General features: G+C 42.1%; 1 protein-coding gene across 1 annotated transcript in view; it reads left to right on the forward strand.

The window, feature by feature from the left end:
- The window catches only part of Twz (BTB/POZ domain-containing protein twz), a 54237-nt gene that overhangs the window by 27735 nt on the left and 7516 nt on the right, over positions 1 to 18986 (forward strand). Inside the window, exons 2-3 of the mRNA XM_076794116.1 lie at positions 5392 to 5475; positions 6396 to 6599. Of these exons, the coding sequence (XP_076650231.1) occupies positions 5447 to 5475; positions 6396 to 6599 (233 nt within the window). The 5' untranslated portion in view covers positions 5392 to 5446. The remainder of the gene's footprint in view (positions 1 to 5391; positions 5476 to 6395; positions 6600 to 18986) is intronic.

Below are 18986 nucleotides of genomic sequence, written 5' to 3' on the forward strand. Positions count from 1 at the left end.
TGGTTTTCCAAATTCTATGGTTAGGCTGCGGACTTTGTGCATTTATTACGAAAATGGGCAAGTGAAATACGGAACTGGGAAGACAGTAAATTAAGGGGATGTTGTTACATTATTCCTTACTTGCTAAAATGATTAGAAGAAATAAATAAATTACAAATAGAAAAGAATTATTTCGAAAACGCACTTTACTCGCTCAAAACGGAGGAGAAACGTGACCATACATAATTTAATACGAATGAACATTGTTGTGAAAACTTGCAACAGTTGGAGACAACACTTCTCGAGATAAGGACCGCCGTCGACGCGAACGGACTTATTACACGACCTAATAAAATCGCGTTAATTTAAAGAAGATCGCGTAATTGCAAGAGTATGGTCTGATTAGGCTGGAGGAAGACGTAACTTCAGAACGGATGCTAAGCTGCATCCCCGCAAATGCAGCCGCAAAACCAGCATGCAGAAGAGACGAACTCGCATTGCACACGGCGCGGTGAACTCTCTCAGCTCAGCCATGAAAAGAGTTTGCATCGCGTTTCGCGTGGTCCTCGCGGCAATCTACGTCGGATCAGAACGAGAAGAAGAAGAAGAAGAAGAAGAAGAAGAAGAAGAAGAAGAGGAACAAGACGAAGGATGCAGAAGAAGGAGAGGGGAAAAGAGAAACCGGAGACCCCCCGCTCCGGCTTGCTGCACCTCATCGACGTCGCAGAAACTCTCGGCTCACAGGCTGAAAATAAATATCGCGGCGACCCAACGACGAGAACCTTCTTTCCTTCTCGAGTTTCGTGGTCGATGGTACTTCGGCTTGGTTCTTTAATACCCCCTCGCGACACACCGCTTCGTATTTATAGATGTTTATACGGCGCGGGACTAACGTTACCCGCGTCCAGAAATGATTTATACCCTCGAGAGGTTAACCCCGGCGCACCGAGCCGATTTCCTGCTGACCGCGAACGATCGAGTCTTTCGGGTGGGCTTCATCGATTTTACGATGCAACGCATTCTCGATCTTGAGCCTTTCGATATGCTCCATTATTGATAATGATTAGACTGCGGATTGTATGCTTTTACGGCGAAAATGAATAACAGTAATTTAACCCCTTTCCCCACAATTTGTTTTACGGTTGCAATTATTAGATGACGTTTATAAGAAGAAGGAAATTTATATTTATTGAATGCCTATGTATTCTCCAATAGCTATTCTCCGATACATGTCGTCAACAACAAAATAGAATTTTACTTGGGTTTCAAGGAAATTAGTAACATCCGTATTTAACAAATTATGTTGGAAATCATCATCACTGACCCGTCGTTATTGTAGTGGAAGGGGTTAAAGCGGAGGACAGATGAAAAGAATTTAAAAAGTTGCAGCTGATTAAAATCATTAAAGAAAGAATGGAAGTTTTCTTTGACTCCTGTTCTGTACAATTTATACCAATAATTTTTTTATTTTGCATATGAATCCGCAGTCGAGTAGTAATGAACTATTATACTTAGACTGCGTACTTTTATGTAAAATTGTCTTCATCGATATCAGGATTTTTTTCCTCCGCCGAATTCTTCGTTTTTCCGTTTTGTGTTTCATGCATAAAATTCACAGTGAGGTAATAACAAATTCGTCGAGACATTCTCGAACATCGTCAATCGATTGAACACGTTGATTGCCTCGTTGAATTTTAATTTGATTGCGGTATCTTTATGTCGTTTCTTTTTATCGTGTATCGAGCAGACTTTTATCTCCTCTCAACTCAAGAATATTTCTCGAAATCTTCCAACAGGATTTCCAGAATAAGAAATTTCAGAATCAGTTCACGGTAATCATGAATTCATAACGAGCGTGAAATTCATGTCCTTTAAGGCAATCATCGTCGTTAATTGGTGATATTACGAAAGGAAGCATACAGCAAAAAGTTAATGGAGAAGTAATAAACTGTGCTCCATTGGTACAACCATGTTTACGAGCTCGTCACTTATACGAATAATTTGTATATCCATTCAGTAACAAGTTGGATCCTAGACTATACTACACTATAATATGTGTTTGCACATTAGATACTTCGTAGTACAAGATATTGAAAACGAAAGCGATCCCTGTTGGAATAATCTCCGACTGTCTCGAACTTTACACATCACTCTTCTCAAAGAGTATAATGCTACAGAGCAGTATTTAATCCGTAAGTCGTAGCAGGTATTAATCCATCTTGTGCAGTCATGTAATTGCAAAATACACGAGATCGCTTCATTTATTTTTATAGCGAGGCAAGGATTAGACCACGTGAACATGAATTATCGTCGATAGCATCTGAGCTTCGAATACGCACTATACAATGTGAGGATTGTTACGCTACATAATGCGAATATGATAGGTCATTTATTTCGCAACCGAAAAATATTCCTTTAACTCTCATACGATTCTCGTAAAACTTTTTCTTACGTGCGTGTAATTTGACATACTCTTTTTATTGATATGTTTGCCGGTAATTAACGACGCTGCAAATCTATATTTTGTAGCACCGATGGTGTTTCCTAAGTATTGTGAGGTAACAATAAGGAGGCTGATGTTTAAGTTGTGAAATTATGAATAAAACACAGATAAAAATTCCGAGTAAATAGTATGTTAAAAAATATACTCATTTGTCTCTCCGTTGTTTTTTATCGTTGTGTCACTTCAGCAAGAATTTAATGATGAATTCAGTTTGAAAAATTAAAGGAACATCGTGAAACCACTTTTGGGAAACGCATGAGACTCGACTTCGCGCCGAGCAGGGGAACAATAATTCGTTAGAACTGGAGAGCAGATTAGTGGTCAGCGAAGGTCAAACGGTACACTGCTAAGCTGGTGACAACTACCAGCGCGGAGGATCGCTTCGCAAATCTGCGGGACTAAGACTGAATTTGCTCGGTGGATCCATTTGTCTGTGAGCTACATATATTTGACATCGTGTGGCCCGATACTTCCACCCTATTCGTTCTCCGCGATTCCTTATCCAAACGAGCTTAAATTCATCCGCTTGGCCAAACAGTCTGACCGCGTTTCCCATGGTTTCGTGGCGGAAAACGCCATAGGAACGATGAAACAAAGCACGGGAGCACCGTGTGTGCACAGGCCGGGAAAGAGTCCGGAATCTCTTTAGACCGTTGTCCGAGCCCGAGAGCATCATCCCCCGTTCTCCCGCGGTTATTTCACCCCTCCCGAGGACGGTTAGTTAAATATTATTTCGGTCGTTAATTGGCTTATTAATATATATATATGAAAATTACGAGATAACCGTGTTCCGCTTATAGTAATCGCGAGCGCGGGCGGGGTCCGGACCGTTCCGGGTCGCCGCGTCAGCTCGACCGAAAACAATGCTCCGTTAAATCAGCGTTATTGTCGCCCGCGACCAACCGTGAGGATCGATAAATTAAATCGAGCTCCCCGCCGATTTCAATCGGCGCGAGCGCGACCTCGTTACAGGGGAAAGTTCCGTGCTAATGTCAGCCGCCGTGGCTGAACACCGTTTTGACTTCTAAATGGCGGCTAGAACGCCGTGTGTCCGGCCACACGTCACGCAATCGGTTGAAATCGGAAAAAGCTGGACAAAAATCACAACCCCCTGTGTGCTCTGTGAAAGGTTTTACGAAAATAAACCAATGCGAAGCATAGTTATGCCTCGATGTATCAAAACGTCGACGGAACGATACTGATTCAGTAACAAAACTTTTTTCTTTTTAATTCTATATTTGTGAAACTTTTACCAGCACGCTTGTCACATTTTTCTGATTGAAATGACTCCAAACACGACACCATTTGCTCCATATTTACGGATTTAATCCACGATGTAGTGGAACCTCGATTATCCGAACTACAGAAAAACCTCGCTCGTCGTTTGAGCATGTGCAACGACAGAGGTAACCAATCATACTATTCCAGGACTGTTAACAACTCGCTAGTATGCGACTAACGATGATATCGTGCAATAAACGAGGTTGCAACGAGCGAGGTTTTACCGTAATCGGTGGAATATGCGTGAGTGCATAATAGAACTATTATCTTGCTATAGTTCTAGATTAAATCTTCACTGGTTTGTTCAATGAATTGTATTTTATATTGTGCACGCTTTACATTACATTATTGTGCACGTTTTCAAGTGAAACGCGTGTTCAGACGTCAATTCGGATAATCGAGGTTTTACTGTACCGTGAATTACCCAAACGAACATGCTCTCAATTACGTCGTGTTTGTACTCATTTTAATCAGAAAAATGTCGCGAATATACTGGTAAAAGTTTCATAAACATGTAACTAAAAACAAAAAGATTTTTTCATTGAATTAGTATTATCAACTAAATCAACTAGCAATTCACTTAGCTCTGTAAAGGTAATTTCTTATCCTAGCAAATAAATAATACCAAAATCAGATCCTACATATTCCAATCTCCCAGAATGTGTACTGTTTGTAATTAATAATGAATAATTATCAGATGTATGAACTCCTCCGTCGAACCATTCGTTCGTTCACGTTCAGGAACAAAAAATTCTGGAAAATACGCGCGCTCGTGGTCGGTGTTTTGTATAAATATTGCTCTCGCGTTGCAACGAGCGCATGGCAGGGCGTGTGCGAGCTTTCCCCGTCGACTTTTGTATCGGCGAGACGCCATACGCCGGAAAGCCAATTGTCGCGATGTCGAGGGGAGCGTAGAAACAGGAGAGGAACGTGACACTGATACCGCCCAGAGAAAGCTGCTGGGAAGGTGTTAGTTACGCGATCCAAAGATCCTCTTTCTATCTCGGGCACGGAGGCTAAGGGAAATGGGTTTAGCCCCGTTTTGGCGATGTAACTGTACTTTATCACCCGGGAAAATTAAAGGATCAACTGAACGCAACCAGTCTCAAACTTGTCCATGAAAATGAAAACTCGAGGAACCCAGCGGATTTTATGCATTTATGAGAAAAACCAAGAGATAAAATATAAAACAGTGAAAAGATTAACAAAATTCAAAAATTTTCGATGTGTTAGTCTCGATTTACTAATATTACTAAAGGAGGAAACTCCAATTTTTTTAGATTAATGCGAGAAATTTTCTGCTAATCACTAAACAATGCATCCTCATGCGCATATCCATTCTCATAAATTATTTTGTGTAACCGGAATAAGAGGAAAATTGAATTTCTTCGTCTAAAAGACTTGTTACAGTAAAAATATCGTTGTTGCCTTATTGAAACGTTTTCTTGCATTTTACAAAGCAAGTATGGCAAACACATGCGATGTAAACATAAATAAAACGATGAAGGTCTCAGAGCTTTGCCACAATCTTTCTATCCCAGAGATCTGTGTTTTGAAATAAATATGATGTATTTCTTTGCAGTATTGCATGATAAGCACCGCAAGATAACGTGGACTTTTAATTACAGACGGAAATGTGAGGCCGACGGAAAGGAGGCGAAGGCGGAGCTGGCACAACGCAATATGTTCCCTAGCGCTCAAATTAAAATGAGGTAAATAGAGCCTTATCCAAGGCACGTTCATAAAAACCGACGCGAAGTATATTGCAACATCTTGAACGAACCCGCGATATTTCTTTGTGATTGCAACTCGGTAACTGCGAGACATCGGAACTTTCCGCGAATCATACTTTCCTCGTTATACAGAATAAACACGAGAATGTTCCGAGCCACAGTGAAAGATTCGCTGAAAAATATCGTACTACCTTTGCTATTAAATGAAGTATTCAATACTAATGATACATAACAAGTAGATAAAAAATGAATTGAATTATATCATACTTTACCGGAGGTGGGCAAAAGTTTTACTGACGTAAATGAAATGGCTAAATGAGCATTTTTTATTCATTATTCGGGGAAACGTAAATAATTAACAGTAAACTTACCACGGTAAAATGAGCGGGTTTTTTTTATTCGATACTTATGCATTCTTTCAATCCATAGAAAATGATTCCAGGTGTTATTCGTGCACGAGCAGAACCATATTACATTACAAGTATTACAGGACTATTGTGTCAAATAGCAAATGTGATGAAAAGTGATGAAAATTTTAAAATTCCATTCTTCTGTAACCCATATTCAAGCATCAACGTAAACGCAGACATGCAAAGAACATAAATGTTTTTTCCCCTTCTGTAAAATTATTTAGGATTAAAAAAAGGGATAATCATTGTAGCCGTGAAAAGAAATCACAAGGGGCTAAATTCTTCGTTTTATAATTCCTTGCAGACTTTTGTACCTTTGACCGTCTATTGTTTTGGATTGGGATCAATGGTATTTTATGACAGTTAGAAAAAAGTTTTGCCCCCTCCCGTCGACGAATGCTTGCGTCCGAAGCATCGAGGCGCGATTTTCGCTGCCTCGCGGATGGAACAGTGCCTGATGACGGTTAATGTCGAAAGTATCTCTGTCAGATTGCTGTCGCCAAGCAGTTCGCCGGCCACGTCGCCCACAATGTCGAATTCCTCGTCGCCGACACCGCCGACGCCGGCTGCACCGACTTACAATCAGAAGATGACCGGGATACCCTGTGTGGCCGCTGCTTCCAGGTACACGGCCCCAGTTCACATCGACGTAGGTGGCACGATATACACGTCCTCGCTGGAAACGTTGACCAAGTAAGTCCATTTTTCAATCTTCCGTTCGCATATTCTCGAAACAGAATGTCCCAGAACGTTCCTGAGGTGATTCTAAGCACCTTTACCCTTTGCCAATTCGCGGCGAAACGCTTCGTTTCCGAGTTACAGTGTTTGCTCTATATATGTCACAAATGCCTAGCCGATAAAAGTCGCAGAGCTGTCCCCACTGCCGCGAGGTGTACCCCGTGAGGGGCCAAGAAGCTCGAGAGACCTCGAGAGGAGTGTAAGGTATAATAGTGTATCTCCTGGCCGATATATGCCCGTGGCTAGTCCCGTGTTTTGGACATATATCGAGTAAACACTGTATTCACGGAAAACACTACAGCGGATGGACTCGTCCGCTATGATCGTAACAGAACAGAAAATATAACAGAGAGAAATATAATTTGGTAGTGGTTGCGCGGTAAAGCGAACGAGCTATTACGACTAATGGTACACGTCAGAGCGGTTTCGCGAAATAGCTGATGGTAATATAACTCTGTCTGCGGATTCGACTGTACGAAAAATGGTCTAGCAACCGGTACGGACGGTTGCAATGTGTTCATGGCACGCAAGAAACCGATTCGAGCGCCGTTGCATACGCGAGAAGTTCACACGCGGTTCCGCGGCTCCGTGGAAAGCTCGTCGATCCTGCTCCGCGAACGACCACGCGACTGTCATTCTAATTTATTATGCGCGGGAAAGTGAAATCTGCGATAATGAATGCGAGATAGGGTCGGTCATTTTTGCGGCCGATCGAGCGAGGCACTCGGAGAGAAATTCCAACGGGATCGTTGAAATTGTCCGTCGAGAAATTTCGAATCTTCGAACAACGAATTTCGAAAGTGTTGCGCTTCACGTTCGATTCGCGATCACGGGAAAATTAGGATAATTACGCTCTTCAGAAATGGGTGGTTCTGGAGCTTTCGTTTCGTCAGCCGGCGAGCGTTGATGCAAGTTTGACCAGCTTTGGACGAATACGGCTTGACGCGGTGTAATTTTGACGTCCACGTTCGAACGGGAAACGCGGTGTGAGATTTTCATCGAAATAGCATATTCACGGCGGAAAGAATTCCGACGCGAGAGAGTAGAAAGGGAGCGTGATGTCCGGATCGCGGAAACGTGACCATCGACAACGCTCCGGGATGTTCGTAGCTGGCAATATCTCACAGAACATATCGCTCGCAATCAGGCACACCGTTACCATGCCCGACAGTGTCCAAAGGCTATTTGCGGTATACTCGTGTACTTTATGCATAAAAGAGACGTAACGTGAAAGCACAACTGCACTTTGCACCGCGGTAAGTCCGTAATCTCTGCGAACGATCCCCGTGACTACCCGGGCGACATTTTCTGTACCTACGAACGAAAACGATCGGGAACGTGTGGATACGAGCTGGAAAAAAATTACCTGAACTTTCGGACTGTTGCTATTAGTCGATTAGAATCTGGAGAAAACAATGTTAGTGACAATATAATCGTACATTGCAATTATTACACGCTGTGGAAAAGGTGTGAATTTTAAGAGAAAAGAGTTGGTTAATTTTGTATGCTGTTGGTACTAACACTAAACCTACCACGGTCAAAATGACAGATTTTCTATTTCACAATTACTGAAATTATAAAATCGTTTTCACAGAAAATTACTTAATTGACTTCTTTATTTAAACACGTATTATAATGAAAATTGTTCAAAGTTTAAGTATTAAATTGAAGCTTCTTCCTTCTATAAGACGTTTCACTTTTGTATGTTTTGTACTTGGTAGGTTAGGTGTTAAATTAGTTAATTGTATACTAGAGCAGACCATGTTACGGACAACATAAACGTACACTGAAATTTTTACTCGCTATCAAAAAGATATCGCTATCTTAAAGATGACGTGTGAATTTGAGGTGAAACAAACTGGTGAATTTTCAACATCGTTGTTATTAAATTAGTCAATTATATACCTAGACAGGCCATGTTACTGACAAAATGATCGCACACATTTTTCCTCGCTACGGAATTGAATAGATTACACATGTTTCCAAGTCAATGAAAAATGTGTGAATTTGAAGGGAAAAGAATTAGTTGATCTTCTGCACGGTTATTAATAAATTAGTTAGATACTAGAATAAATAATGTTACTGACGACATAATCATACACTGCAATTTTTTCTGGCATTCGAATTTAAAAGATCATATGTGTTTAATTTATTCGTTTCCTACGGCGCGGCGACTCGAGTGATAGGTTTCGTGCGCCATCTTGGATTCCGAAATGAATGAAGCTCGTTAAAATTTACTGAAACGAAGGCTATTAAGTCCTCTTTATATAGAAAAATAATGGAATATTAAAATGTTAATACGTGTAAAGGTGGAACCTGCGTAATAATACCTCTTCACGTTTCTGATACAAGAAATTTTTATACCGAGCGCTGTTTCGTTTGCTTCTGATCGATACTCGTGTCACTCTCCGCCATTTTTAATCGATCAATACAATAGATTACGTTACGATTCTTCTCGTCTGACTGAAGTTAGCTTATTCTTATAAAAAGATAAAACATAAAAGATTGAAAGATAAAAAACTAAAGCAGTTCTTAGAAAAAGATAAAAATTCTAGTATCAGTAAAAGTTTCATAAAAAAATAACTAAAAACAGCAAAGTTTGACCGTTACATGATCCTCCCATTTGCCAAATCGATGATCTCCACAAAATAAAGAATAGAGAAAATAGATAAAATAATGTACGTTAATTGTAAATAGTAATTTTAAATACTTAAATTCAATGGTAATGAACTCAATGATCTTTAAATATAGGTTTAAATATATTATTAAAAATTCATTAAAACAGCAAATAATAACAGAAGCGTTACCAATGTTATAACGAAGCATTAGCAATATAAAATGAAATTTCTCTAACATATTTGCGTTAATGTAATTGTATTGAAGTGCTAGAAAGATCTATTAACACTTTGACTGCCAAACTAGAAACCTCAAAAATTCCATAGAATCGATGGAAGTTATTTAATGAAATAAAAATTGAAAAAAATTAAATCTATTTTACAGATCCTAATAAAATTTGGTACAATGAATATATTAACGTAAAAATTCATTTTAAAACCTGGACAAATAATTCCGTCACCCACATATGGGCGACATGGCAGTCAACGTGTTAAAAGAACCCGAGAAGATTGTGATAGGAATAAGGTTTAGTCGTCCTCGCAACCGTCAGCCATCTTGTCCTTTGCGGTAGCTGCATCTTCCGCGCTAGCTACCGCAAGCAGGCTCGCGTACCACGGTACGCAGAATGTCACAACGATACAGTTAGCCATCCAACGATATTCATGCCGGTGCTCGTTACTAACGGGCATACATATACGCTAACTAACTTCGACGTGGATGGATATCTGGTGCCCCCGTCGGCTGAAGAGAATCGTTAGGCTTGCAACGGGGATCAGCGAGGAGAATCGAGCGGCGGGAACCTTCGTGATCCTCCACGGGAAAGCTAATTCTAATTGACAACCGGAGCTCCGTTAACATACGTTAACAAAATCGCTAACTGAGTCACTGGGTTAGGACATATACATCGGCTCCGTTTCCGGGCACGAGACGAGCTTACCGAAGATTTATACCGAAATCCCGTTAGACGAACCGATCGCGCGCGCGAAACAATGGATTAGCAACGCGAGATAGCCGTTCGCCCAATGATCCACCTACGCCGTGCTATAGAATACTATAATACGACTCTGTTACGATCTTCGAGGGGCGGGATCGTCAGCAGTCCGGCATTTGCGATCGAGCACTGCTCGTTTTCCATCCGTGCAATTCGATGCGCCGGCTTGGTCGATGCTTCGCTGTCACTGAATGTGCTATCTGATAATTGGAGAACGTTTTCGAAGTCGTGGCGCTATGGAACTTAAAGTCGATCAAATTCATTGAAGTACCTTTTCACAGATCTCACAACCCGCAGTCTAATCATAAGTTACTATTTTGTAATAATGTCCCAAACTGTGAATTTTTATTCAGATCTTAAGCCCTCTTTGGTGTAATACTTTTGTACGCAAAATTCGGTGCCTTGTTCGAATTCGAGGAAAATTATTAAGTATTCCATTTTTAAAAACTGTATCTCGATAAACAAGCAAACTAAGAATAAACGGATTATGGCGCTGTATGTCCCCTTGGAAACAATGCAAGATTCGTCTGAAAAATGTTGTTGTACAACAAATATTCCCGACTGAAAAATCGAACAAAGAGAAGGCCAGGTCGCGAATGGTGCCATTTTTCGCGAAAGTCGTCGATCGCATCGCGTTTCGTCGTGCATCCGATTTGTATCTCGCATTCGTATAACCCATCGAGCGCATCGATTGCACAAGAACGCGGCGAACAAGGTATACAAAAACCGATGCACCACGTTCCTCGGAGGTATCGTGCAGCATCGCATCGCAACGCGCCGCGCTGACATTCTTCACCGAGTAAGAATCGCAGGAATTGCGCTAACAAGTTCAGTGGGTGTTCTGCGCCGGCTGGCGAACCGACATTAGAATCAATTAGCAGGCTCCACGGCGGCGATCGGCTCTCCGCAATTTATATCAATTACGCGATAATGCGGCTAATAAAGTACCGAAGATAAAGGCAACAGCTGCGGATCCGAACGGCTCTCGAAGCTTTGATTCCGTGTGTCCCGTGCGCGCGCGGATCGAAGATTGTTCAATGGAGGGCACCGAAGCGTAGATCCCGTAGATCGTTCCTCGCCTCCTGTACTAGCGCGTGCGTTTCGATTTTAACACTGAAACGAGCGCACGCTTTCACCTGACATTGGCTATTAACGGTGCAGAGAAAATTCAGAAAAATACACGCCGCGTATAAATAACTCCTACGGAACGTTACGGCTTAATAGCGCTTCTGGTAGCTGAAATTTCACCACTCCAGTTAGCTCTGTTTTATTACGCCGATCGAACGGCCATTTCTGTGCCGGTCGAGATTTAACGGACACGCATAACTGACCCGTAAACAAAATTAAAATTAAACGAACAAATATTAACATTTATCCAGCCGAAATCTTTTTTCATCTTTATTTGTTCGAATACATTAGGTTCTTTCAAACATTTCTTTCTCAACGTGCATGTCCTGTTACTTGATCACGTCGTTCGCCTTTTTAAAAAATTATTCCGAAAGTGCGTTGTGCTCGTCAATCAAAAGCGAAATAATCTTTTGGGAGAGCCTAATGTTATCATTTCATTTCTCATTAATGTTCTAGAATTATTTCAAGTCATTTGCGAGACACAAATGAGTAATGTGACTAATATTGCTCGTTGGTGATTACCGGTGAAAAACATTAATTTTAGTCGAGCATGCATTAAAATATTCTACCTCCGGTTATTTTATGGGGCGAGTTCTCTACTTCGGTGGCCGCAAACTCAGTTCCAAAGTCTTTTGTTCGATATACAACGGAGTTGGAAAGCTGTCTTCTTCCGTCTGAAAATATCCAAATTTAAACGATTCTACAAGGTTGCAAAAATTTTTCTCGGCATTCGTTCGAATCTGATAATTTCAAGGGAAATCTCTCCTTCACAATGACCGCTCGAAAGTTGACTTGCGATTTTTTTTGGCGCGATTTTACCTAACTTTAAATGGCGAGTATGCCGCCGGCATTACAGAACGTTATAAAACCTTTATCTGTGCCAATGTTTTCGACCATGAAGAGTTTGTAAGATCAATTTTAGAATAATGTACGTACACAATACGTCACTGACTAGTTATAACAGTTCTATACAATACGATACTTATTGTTTTCAAGGAATTGACCCGCGGAGGCTAACGGAATCGAAGTTGCGCAACGCCGCATACGCGTCAGACATTTTTAATAAGACAATACATTGGCGGAATAATTACGTAAATAGCAACTTGTACCTAAATACTCGTTTGTACCAGTACGACGTGAAAAAAGAAACTATCAGAGATTGCATAATGTAAATTAGATATCACCTGTTCTCGTAAAACCAGCGAATGTCCCGAAACTTGTTGTGTAGATCGCAGCGATTTCTTAACACCACGAGTATAATTCTCGATGAGATGAATTTAAATATAGATTACACGTGTTGAAAACGTGCGGTACGGAAAAACAGCAAAAGTGTGCCCAGCTAAGATTAACTCAAAAAGGAATGAACAGAAGGGGGGAGCATAAGTGTCGCTAACGTATCAAGATAAAAGAGGAGAACCGCCAGACGCGGTTATTGTAGAAAACCTGGCCTGGACGGCCTCTCTGTCTGCTTCGTCACGCTCGATTGCACCTTCCTCCCTCATTACACACCGTCGACCTTATTGTTTTGTCGAAAGTATCGCGAGATCACTGTACCACGGATCTGCTTTCGATCGGAGATCGAGCACAAGGAAAATCGACGTAGAAAAGACTTCGATAAAGATTCCATACCGTCTGCGGCCACCGTGTTACACTGTACCGTCGCGGCTTATGGCACTTTTTTCCGTGTCCTTTCTACTCTTTTCATGTACCTGATCATTTATCCTTCATGCTTCGACTCACTTAAATGCTGCCTTCAATAATCTTTAGATTGACGATAAGAATTTTATATTTAACCCTCGAACGGGTGATCCTTTTCTCAATCGTGCAAGTGACGGTGCTCACAACCCTTCACAGATTTATTTAACAATTTTTATAAATGTAGCTTCGAAGGTACCTCGTGTAGAATATTTCTATTGTTCTTAATGTAGCCGTAATTCGTTCAGCTTGAATCGTCAGAATTTTGAGTAATTCAGTGACAGGTTTAATGCTCTGGGTCAAAATACGTCTTTTATTGTCTAATGCATAGACTGCAAAACGTCAGCAGTTTAGTAATGACCGCTCAAGATTAAGAACTAAATGTGCAATAAAAAAAGGTTCAACTTCAGAGAAGTAATATTCTATACAATATCAGCGTACAATATCAATTTAACAATGTAAATGTTCTCACATAGGACTTTTAACCAATACAAGAGTAATATAAAACTTTTTAGCATTCGATCGAAAAAGCATTTAAACTGTCAAATTGCAAATGGCTTAAAATCCGACATTTAACCCTTTGCACTCGAGTGGTGACTCTGAAACACCACTAGAAATTCTTGTGGCATTATTTCAAAGAAATTACAGAAAATATTACAAAATATTTGTTACATTACAAAATTTGTATTTAATAGATTACTAAACATTTAAATATTCTATGTAGAAATCGGATCAGTTTCGTATGAATAAAATGAAAATATTGTAAGACGAAAGAAAAATTTAGTTTTAGATTGAAAATAGCGCCGAGTGCAAAGGGTTAATATTACACGACCATACTGTTGTCCTTTCAAGTCGAAACATCTTAATCGTTTGTATCGACGCCATTCTCGCGGCAGCAGAACACTTCCTGCTGACCGTTAACTATCGAGAAACATTCTATAGAAAGGTAGGAAAAGTGGTGGCGTCGCGACCGCAGCAATGTGTAACGCATTGTATGATAAGTAAGTTACACCTTTCACCCGATAGACGCGAAACAAATTGCATCTGAAACGTTCTGCGTGCAGCGACTGGCAAACAGCTGCAGCAGCAGCAGCAGCTCGCTCGACTGCATCCGTTGAATTACGCCCGGGTTAATAAGCCTGGAATACCAACAGGCAGACCAATAAATAGAGAATTTTACAGGACACAATCGCAACGTTATTTAATCGTCCGTAATCGCCGCGACGGCCGAGATCTCGAATAATAAGTTTTCCCGCGGAGATGATTATCGCATTTGGCGCGCGAGCGATAAGAATCGTCGATTTAATTAGAAGCGGAGGCGCCGCGTATCTGGGACGAGAGAGGCCGATATATCGGCGGAAAATGGTGCCCAACCCCTCGTTCACCCGTGTTACTCGCGAAATTGATTTACGCCGGTTAAATCATCGTCGACGCGTAACAACATCGACGGAGATCGCATCGCGGATAACATCGTATACCGCGAGCCCGTGACACCTACGAGGATTTATACACCGTGCCGAGCAGCCAGCGACAATGGACAGAAATAATAATAATAATAATAATAATAATGACGGTGGGCCGCGCAATCGTGGGCAGATAAGCCAACGAGCTTCGAAGAAACCGCGGAAATATTTCCCGAGCCGCGGTCATTCGCCACGATGCCCGAGAAAATGAAGAAATCATTTCAAGAAATCAAGAAGGCATCAAGGCTTCTTCTCGACAAATATTCGCAGAATTATTTCTTATCAAGCTCACACGAATCTTATTGTTAGATAAAGAAGAGATTTCTTTTTTAATTCGTGTTTAATGCTTTGTCCATAACAAAAATTGTGCAATAGTTCAGCTGTTAGGTACCATCAGTTGCGAAATTGTAACAATGGTCGGCGATCCGGGGGTTAATTTTATTTACTGAGGAACACAATGCAGAAAGTGTTTTTGTAAAAATTTCGTGCACCGTATAACGCAAGGTACAATATTCAGGGAATTTATAACATTTCCACGACAATGTCGTTCTTCTTAAAAGAGTCGAACTTAATAGAATGTTGTAACTATTGCTGAAGTAAATGCTGAAACGTGCATAAAGTGACTTCTCACGGAGCTCCGTTTCGAGAGGGGGGCGATCCGTTGACAAAAATCGAGAGTTATGGTAGCTTCCTGGTCCATTAATTTCGTCATATTTCATATGGTGGGGAACCGCGAGGCCTGTCCAGACGCCATTAATAAAATCTAACAATGTCAAATCATCGTATTAGCCGGCTTTTCAAGCAATTCCACGGTGAAATTAATCTCGGGTACAACGGGGTCCCGGCACCGGCGCCGTTTTCCTCCAGACACGTTTTCAGAAATGACGTAACCCGCCGATCATTAGTTTGCGCTTCCGGTATCACGTGATCCCTAAAACATCGTCGATCATCCTGCCCGGGCCACGACGGAGTCCTGGGCAAAGACTTAGCAAGGCCCTGCGGGTATACCACGGAGATCCACCCGAGTCCTCATTTCCTCGCCCTTCAGTCCGGCACGTGCAATTTGCCCGACTCTGACAAAGCGGTTTTGTATTGGCCGGGCCGTCCCGTTCTCACACACGCACGCCTTTTGTTGCACGGAGGTAACCAACGACGTATATTTTATGCACCGCTCGTGCGGAAACTACGCGCGCGAAATTACCGACTCGAACGATCCGGTGTCGTTAACTGTCCTGGACGGCGTTCGAGAACAATGTTACGCGGATCGAAAACTATTATGCGAATTCGAAGCCGTCTGCGTCGCACAAATGCGAGGGCGAATGGGGTAATGACGATCGCTTAATTATAATAAAATGAAAATCTTGGGTGAAATAAAAACAAGTTTCATAAGTTTCGCCGTTAATGCGACCACTTTAAAATAAACGATATATAATAAAAAAAAAGTTTCATAAATTTCAATTGCTCGTTTATTCGTTTCATGTTCGTCTAAGTGGTCAGATTTATAGAAATAAAAATATCTGTGAATACCGTATCCATTTCATGATGAAAATTCATGGAGGAGATTTAAAACGAATTAAATGAATTTACGATTCTATTAACAAGTACATAAAAAGTAATATAGACGTCTGACGATTTTGAGTGTTTGCAATAAACATTTGTAGAACTGACTATACGCATTTACATCGGGCATGGCAGCGCAGCGTTGCGAGTTGAACTCGACCGGGTCAATGAATGATTCCCACATTCGTCTGAATGGAAAGTTTCTACAAAACACCTGTGCAAACCAAAACCAAGTACCAGTCGAATCTCCAGAATTTCCAGATTCCATGATTTTCCACTGCTTCCAGTCGGCGATTCCTAGATTCGTCGAAAGTCTCTGCAGAGTATTTGTATCAGCCGAATACCGATGAAATTTACTATGTCAGAATCTCCATAGCCGTAGGTCCCCCTCGCATCGGATTGCGCCGGGTGGAGTATTTACGATCGCAGAATCGTTCTGTTAACAAGTTAACAATCGGACATCCATCATGGGCTCCCCCTCGCCGAGCAATAAATAATGCTGTCGGAGGGAGATCGAAGTGTGCTCTGAAAATAAACTCAATGACGAGAAACAAGGCGAATAAGAACTGAGAAAAGGGAAGAAGGGTTGGGGGGGGGATCGTTCCGATGGTGGTGGATAGATGTGGCGCGAGGCGTTGAGAGGCGAAAAAAAAAAAAATAAAAGAGCGAGAAACCAAGCGAGCACGAAGGAAGAAAAGGGAAAGAAGAGCAGGATGTTGTGTATGCTCTCGCGAGTTGTTTGTGGGCATCCCGGCGCGAAAAAGGGTGGGTGCGCGGGGGAGGAAACGGTACCAGGGGCGGAGGACGAACGCCGTGATTACCCCGGGCGATTTCTTGGGCCCACCGACCGACCGAGGTCCGATCCCGGGTCAGATCCGCTCGCTATGGGAAAACGCTAAACGATCGGCTCACATCACTCAGATTCCTGCTCTGCTTTCGGTACACCTATATCGCACAACCACGCCTGTGTAACTGTCTCTATACAGGCCCGATTACACGGCCGAATCTGTGGCCCCGAAACCTGTTCTAATAATCTTCTCTCGAACGACTTTATGCTAATCGAAACTACGAAACGCGTGGAGAGGAAGTTCCTCTGGAGGGGAGCGAAACGAATCTTAACCCTCTATGCGGTACGAAGTACAGTGTTTGCTCTATATATGTCCCGAATGCCTAGCCGATAAAAGTCCCAGAAGTATCCCCACTGCCGCGAGGTATACCCCGGAAGGGGCCATAATGCTCGAGAAACCTCGGTCGCCAAGGAGTGTAACATAATACCGGTCGGGTATATCGGTGCAAGAGACCAGGAGACCACTACTAATCCAATAACAAAACTTCCTTATTTGTCATTATTTCCTATTTTCTATGTCTCTTATTCAATCTCTTTAATTTTTATCTCCTCGCCGATATATGTGTCTGGCTAGACCCGTCTTTTGGACATACATCGAGTAAACACTGTATTTCCTCTTTCTTTTATTCCAGGACTCGAGTTCCGTCACCATGGAGCATCGTGTAGTTCAATCTAGAATCGCTGAGAAATATTAAAATAATTGTTCTTACGTACCTCGTGATTGCGACGTTACGGAGCAATTACAAAAATTGCTGAAAACAGATATCAGGAGAATATAAGAAAATGAGCTTGTTATTCTTGAATAATTAAAATCACTGAGAACAGGAATACATTGTTCTACAACTCCTGTTCGATTGATGGAAAACATTTTTACACAGTGATCTTATGGACATTCAATTGTGCTCGCGATGTTTGTAGAACAAGAGGTAGGAACGTGTTCCACGTGTGATGTTTAAAAGAAAGCAATGATGTAATAAATGCTGCACGAGATATGAAGAAGCAATGTGCATACCCTAATGGTAACAATATTTTTCCTGTAGTTATGTAGTATTTGTGCTAGAAGCTGTTTCACCCCTTAACTGGGGACAGAATTATTCCAAGCCGTTCACTCAAGTAACATTGTTTGGGAACACGGAGACATATAGAATGGTGGCGCTTATCTTAACATTCTACGAGGCATATTGTTCAATGGCCAGCTGGATTATCTGGTATTTTTAACCCTTTGCATTCGGAGCAATCGATTCTAGACTGGTAATGTTGTCCCCTTCGAGGGGACATCCGAGTGCAAACGGTTAGTAATCAATCGTGTATCTCGAATCGTTTGCTCCCCCGCGCATTAGTTGCAACACTAAACAGCATGGTCTTTCCTGGATTATTGCAGAGATGAACGAGAAGAGCCGGAGCCAGAAACACAGAGCGGGCACGAGCTGGAAGGCAATTAATATCCGTGTTTTCGCAGCGGAGGCTTTCCGAAAGGAGATTCGCAGAATTTTCATTTTCTCGTGGGTGCTCGCGGTTCCTCTCTCTCTCTATCTCTTTATCTCTCTCTCTCTCTCTCTCTTTGGTCTCGACTTTCGCGTTTCGGTCGGGAAGGCCGAAAGTGTAAGAGGCGCCGATATATCCCCTCTCGCAGCCTGTATACACGGTATAGCGTCGTACCTACCCCGCGGTGTCTTCTCTTTCTCTCCTCCCCGGTGAAGTCAGATCGCCCACGGGCTCCACGAGGCCGTCGTTATTATATGTTATCGCCGTGGAAGGTATGGGAACCGGCCCGAGGGGGCACCGGATACCTACGTCGGTATTTCCCCCTCGTTGTGCCATAACGCACCGTCGAGGTACACGAGAAGGAACCGACTCTTGTTCTCTCCCTCTTCGGGCTTTTGCCTGGTATCCTCTCTCGGCTGCCTTCCTCTTTAGCGGCTCTTCCTCCTCGTCCTACTCTCCCCCCAACCCCCCAACCCCCTCATCCCCTTACTGTCCCGCTCGTCCTTTTTCCAGGGCACTCGTCTATTATATGCTAAATTACAACGACCTTCGGCACC

The sequence above is a fragment of the Halictus rubicundus genome, chromosome 9, assembly GCF_050948215.1.
Source record: "Halictus rubicundus isolate RS-2024b chromosome 9, iyHalRubi1_principal, whole genome shotgun sequence".
NCBI classification, from domain to species: Eukaryota; Metazoa; Arthropoda; class Insecta; order Hymenoptera; family Halictidae; genus Halictus; species Halictus rubicundus.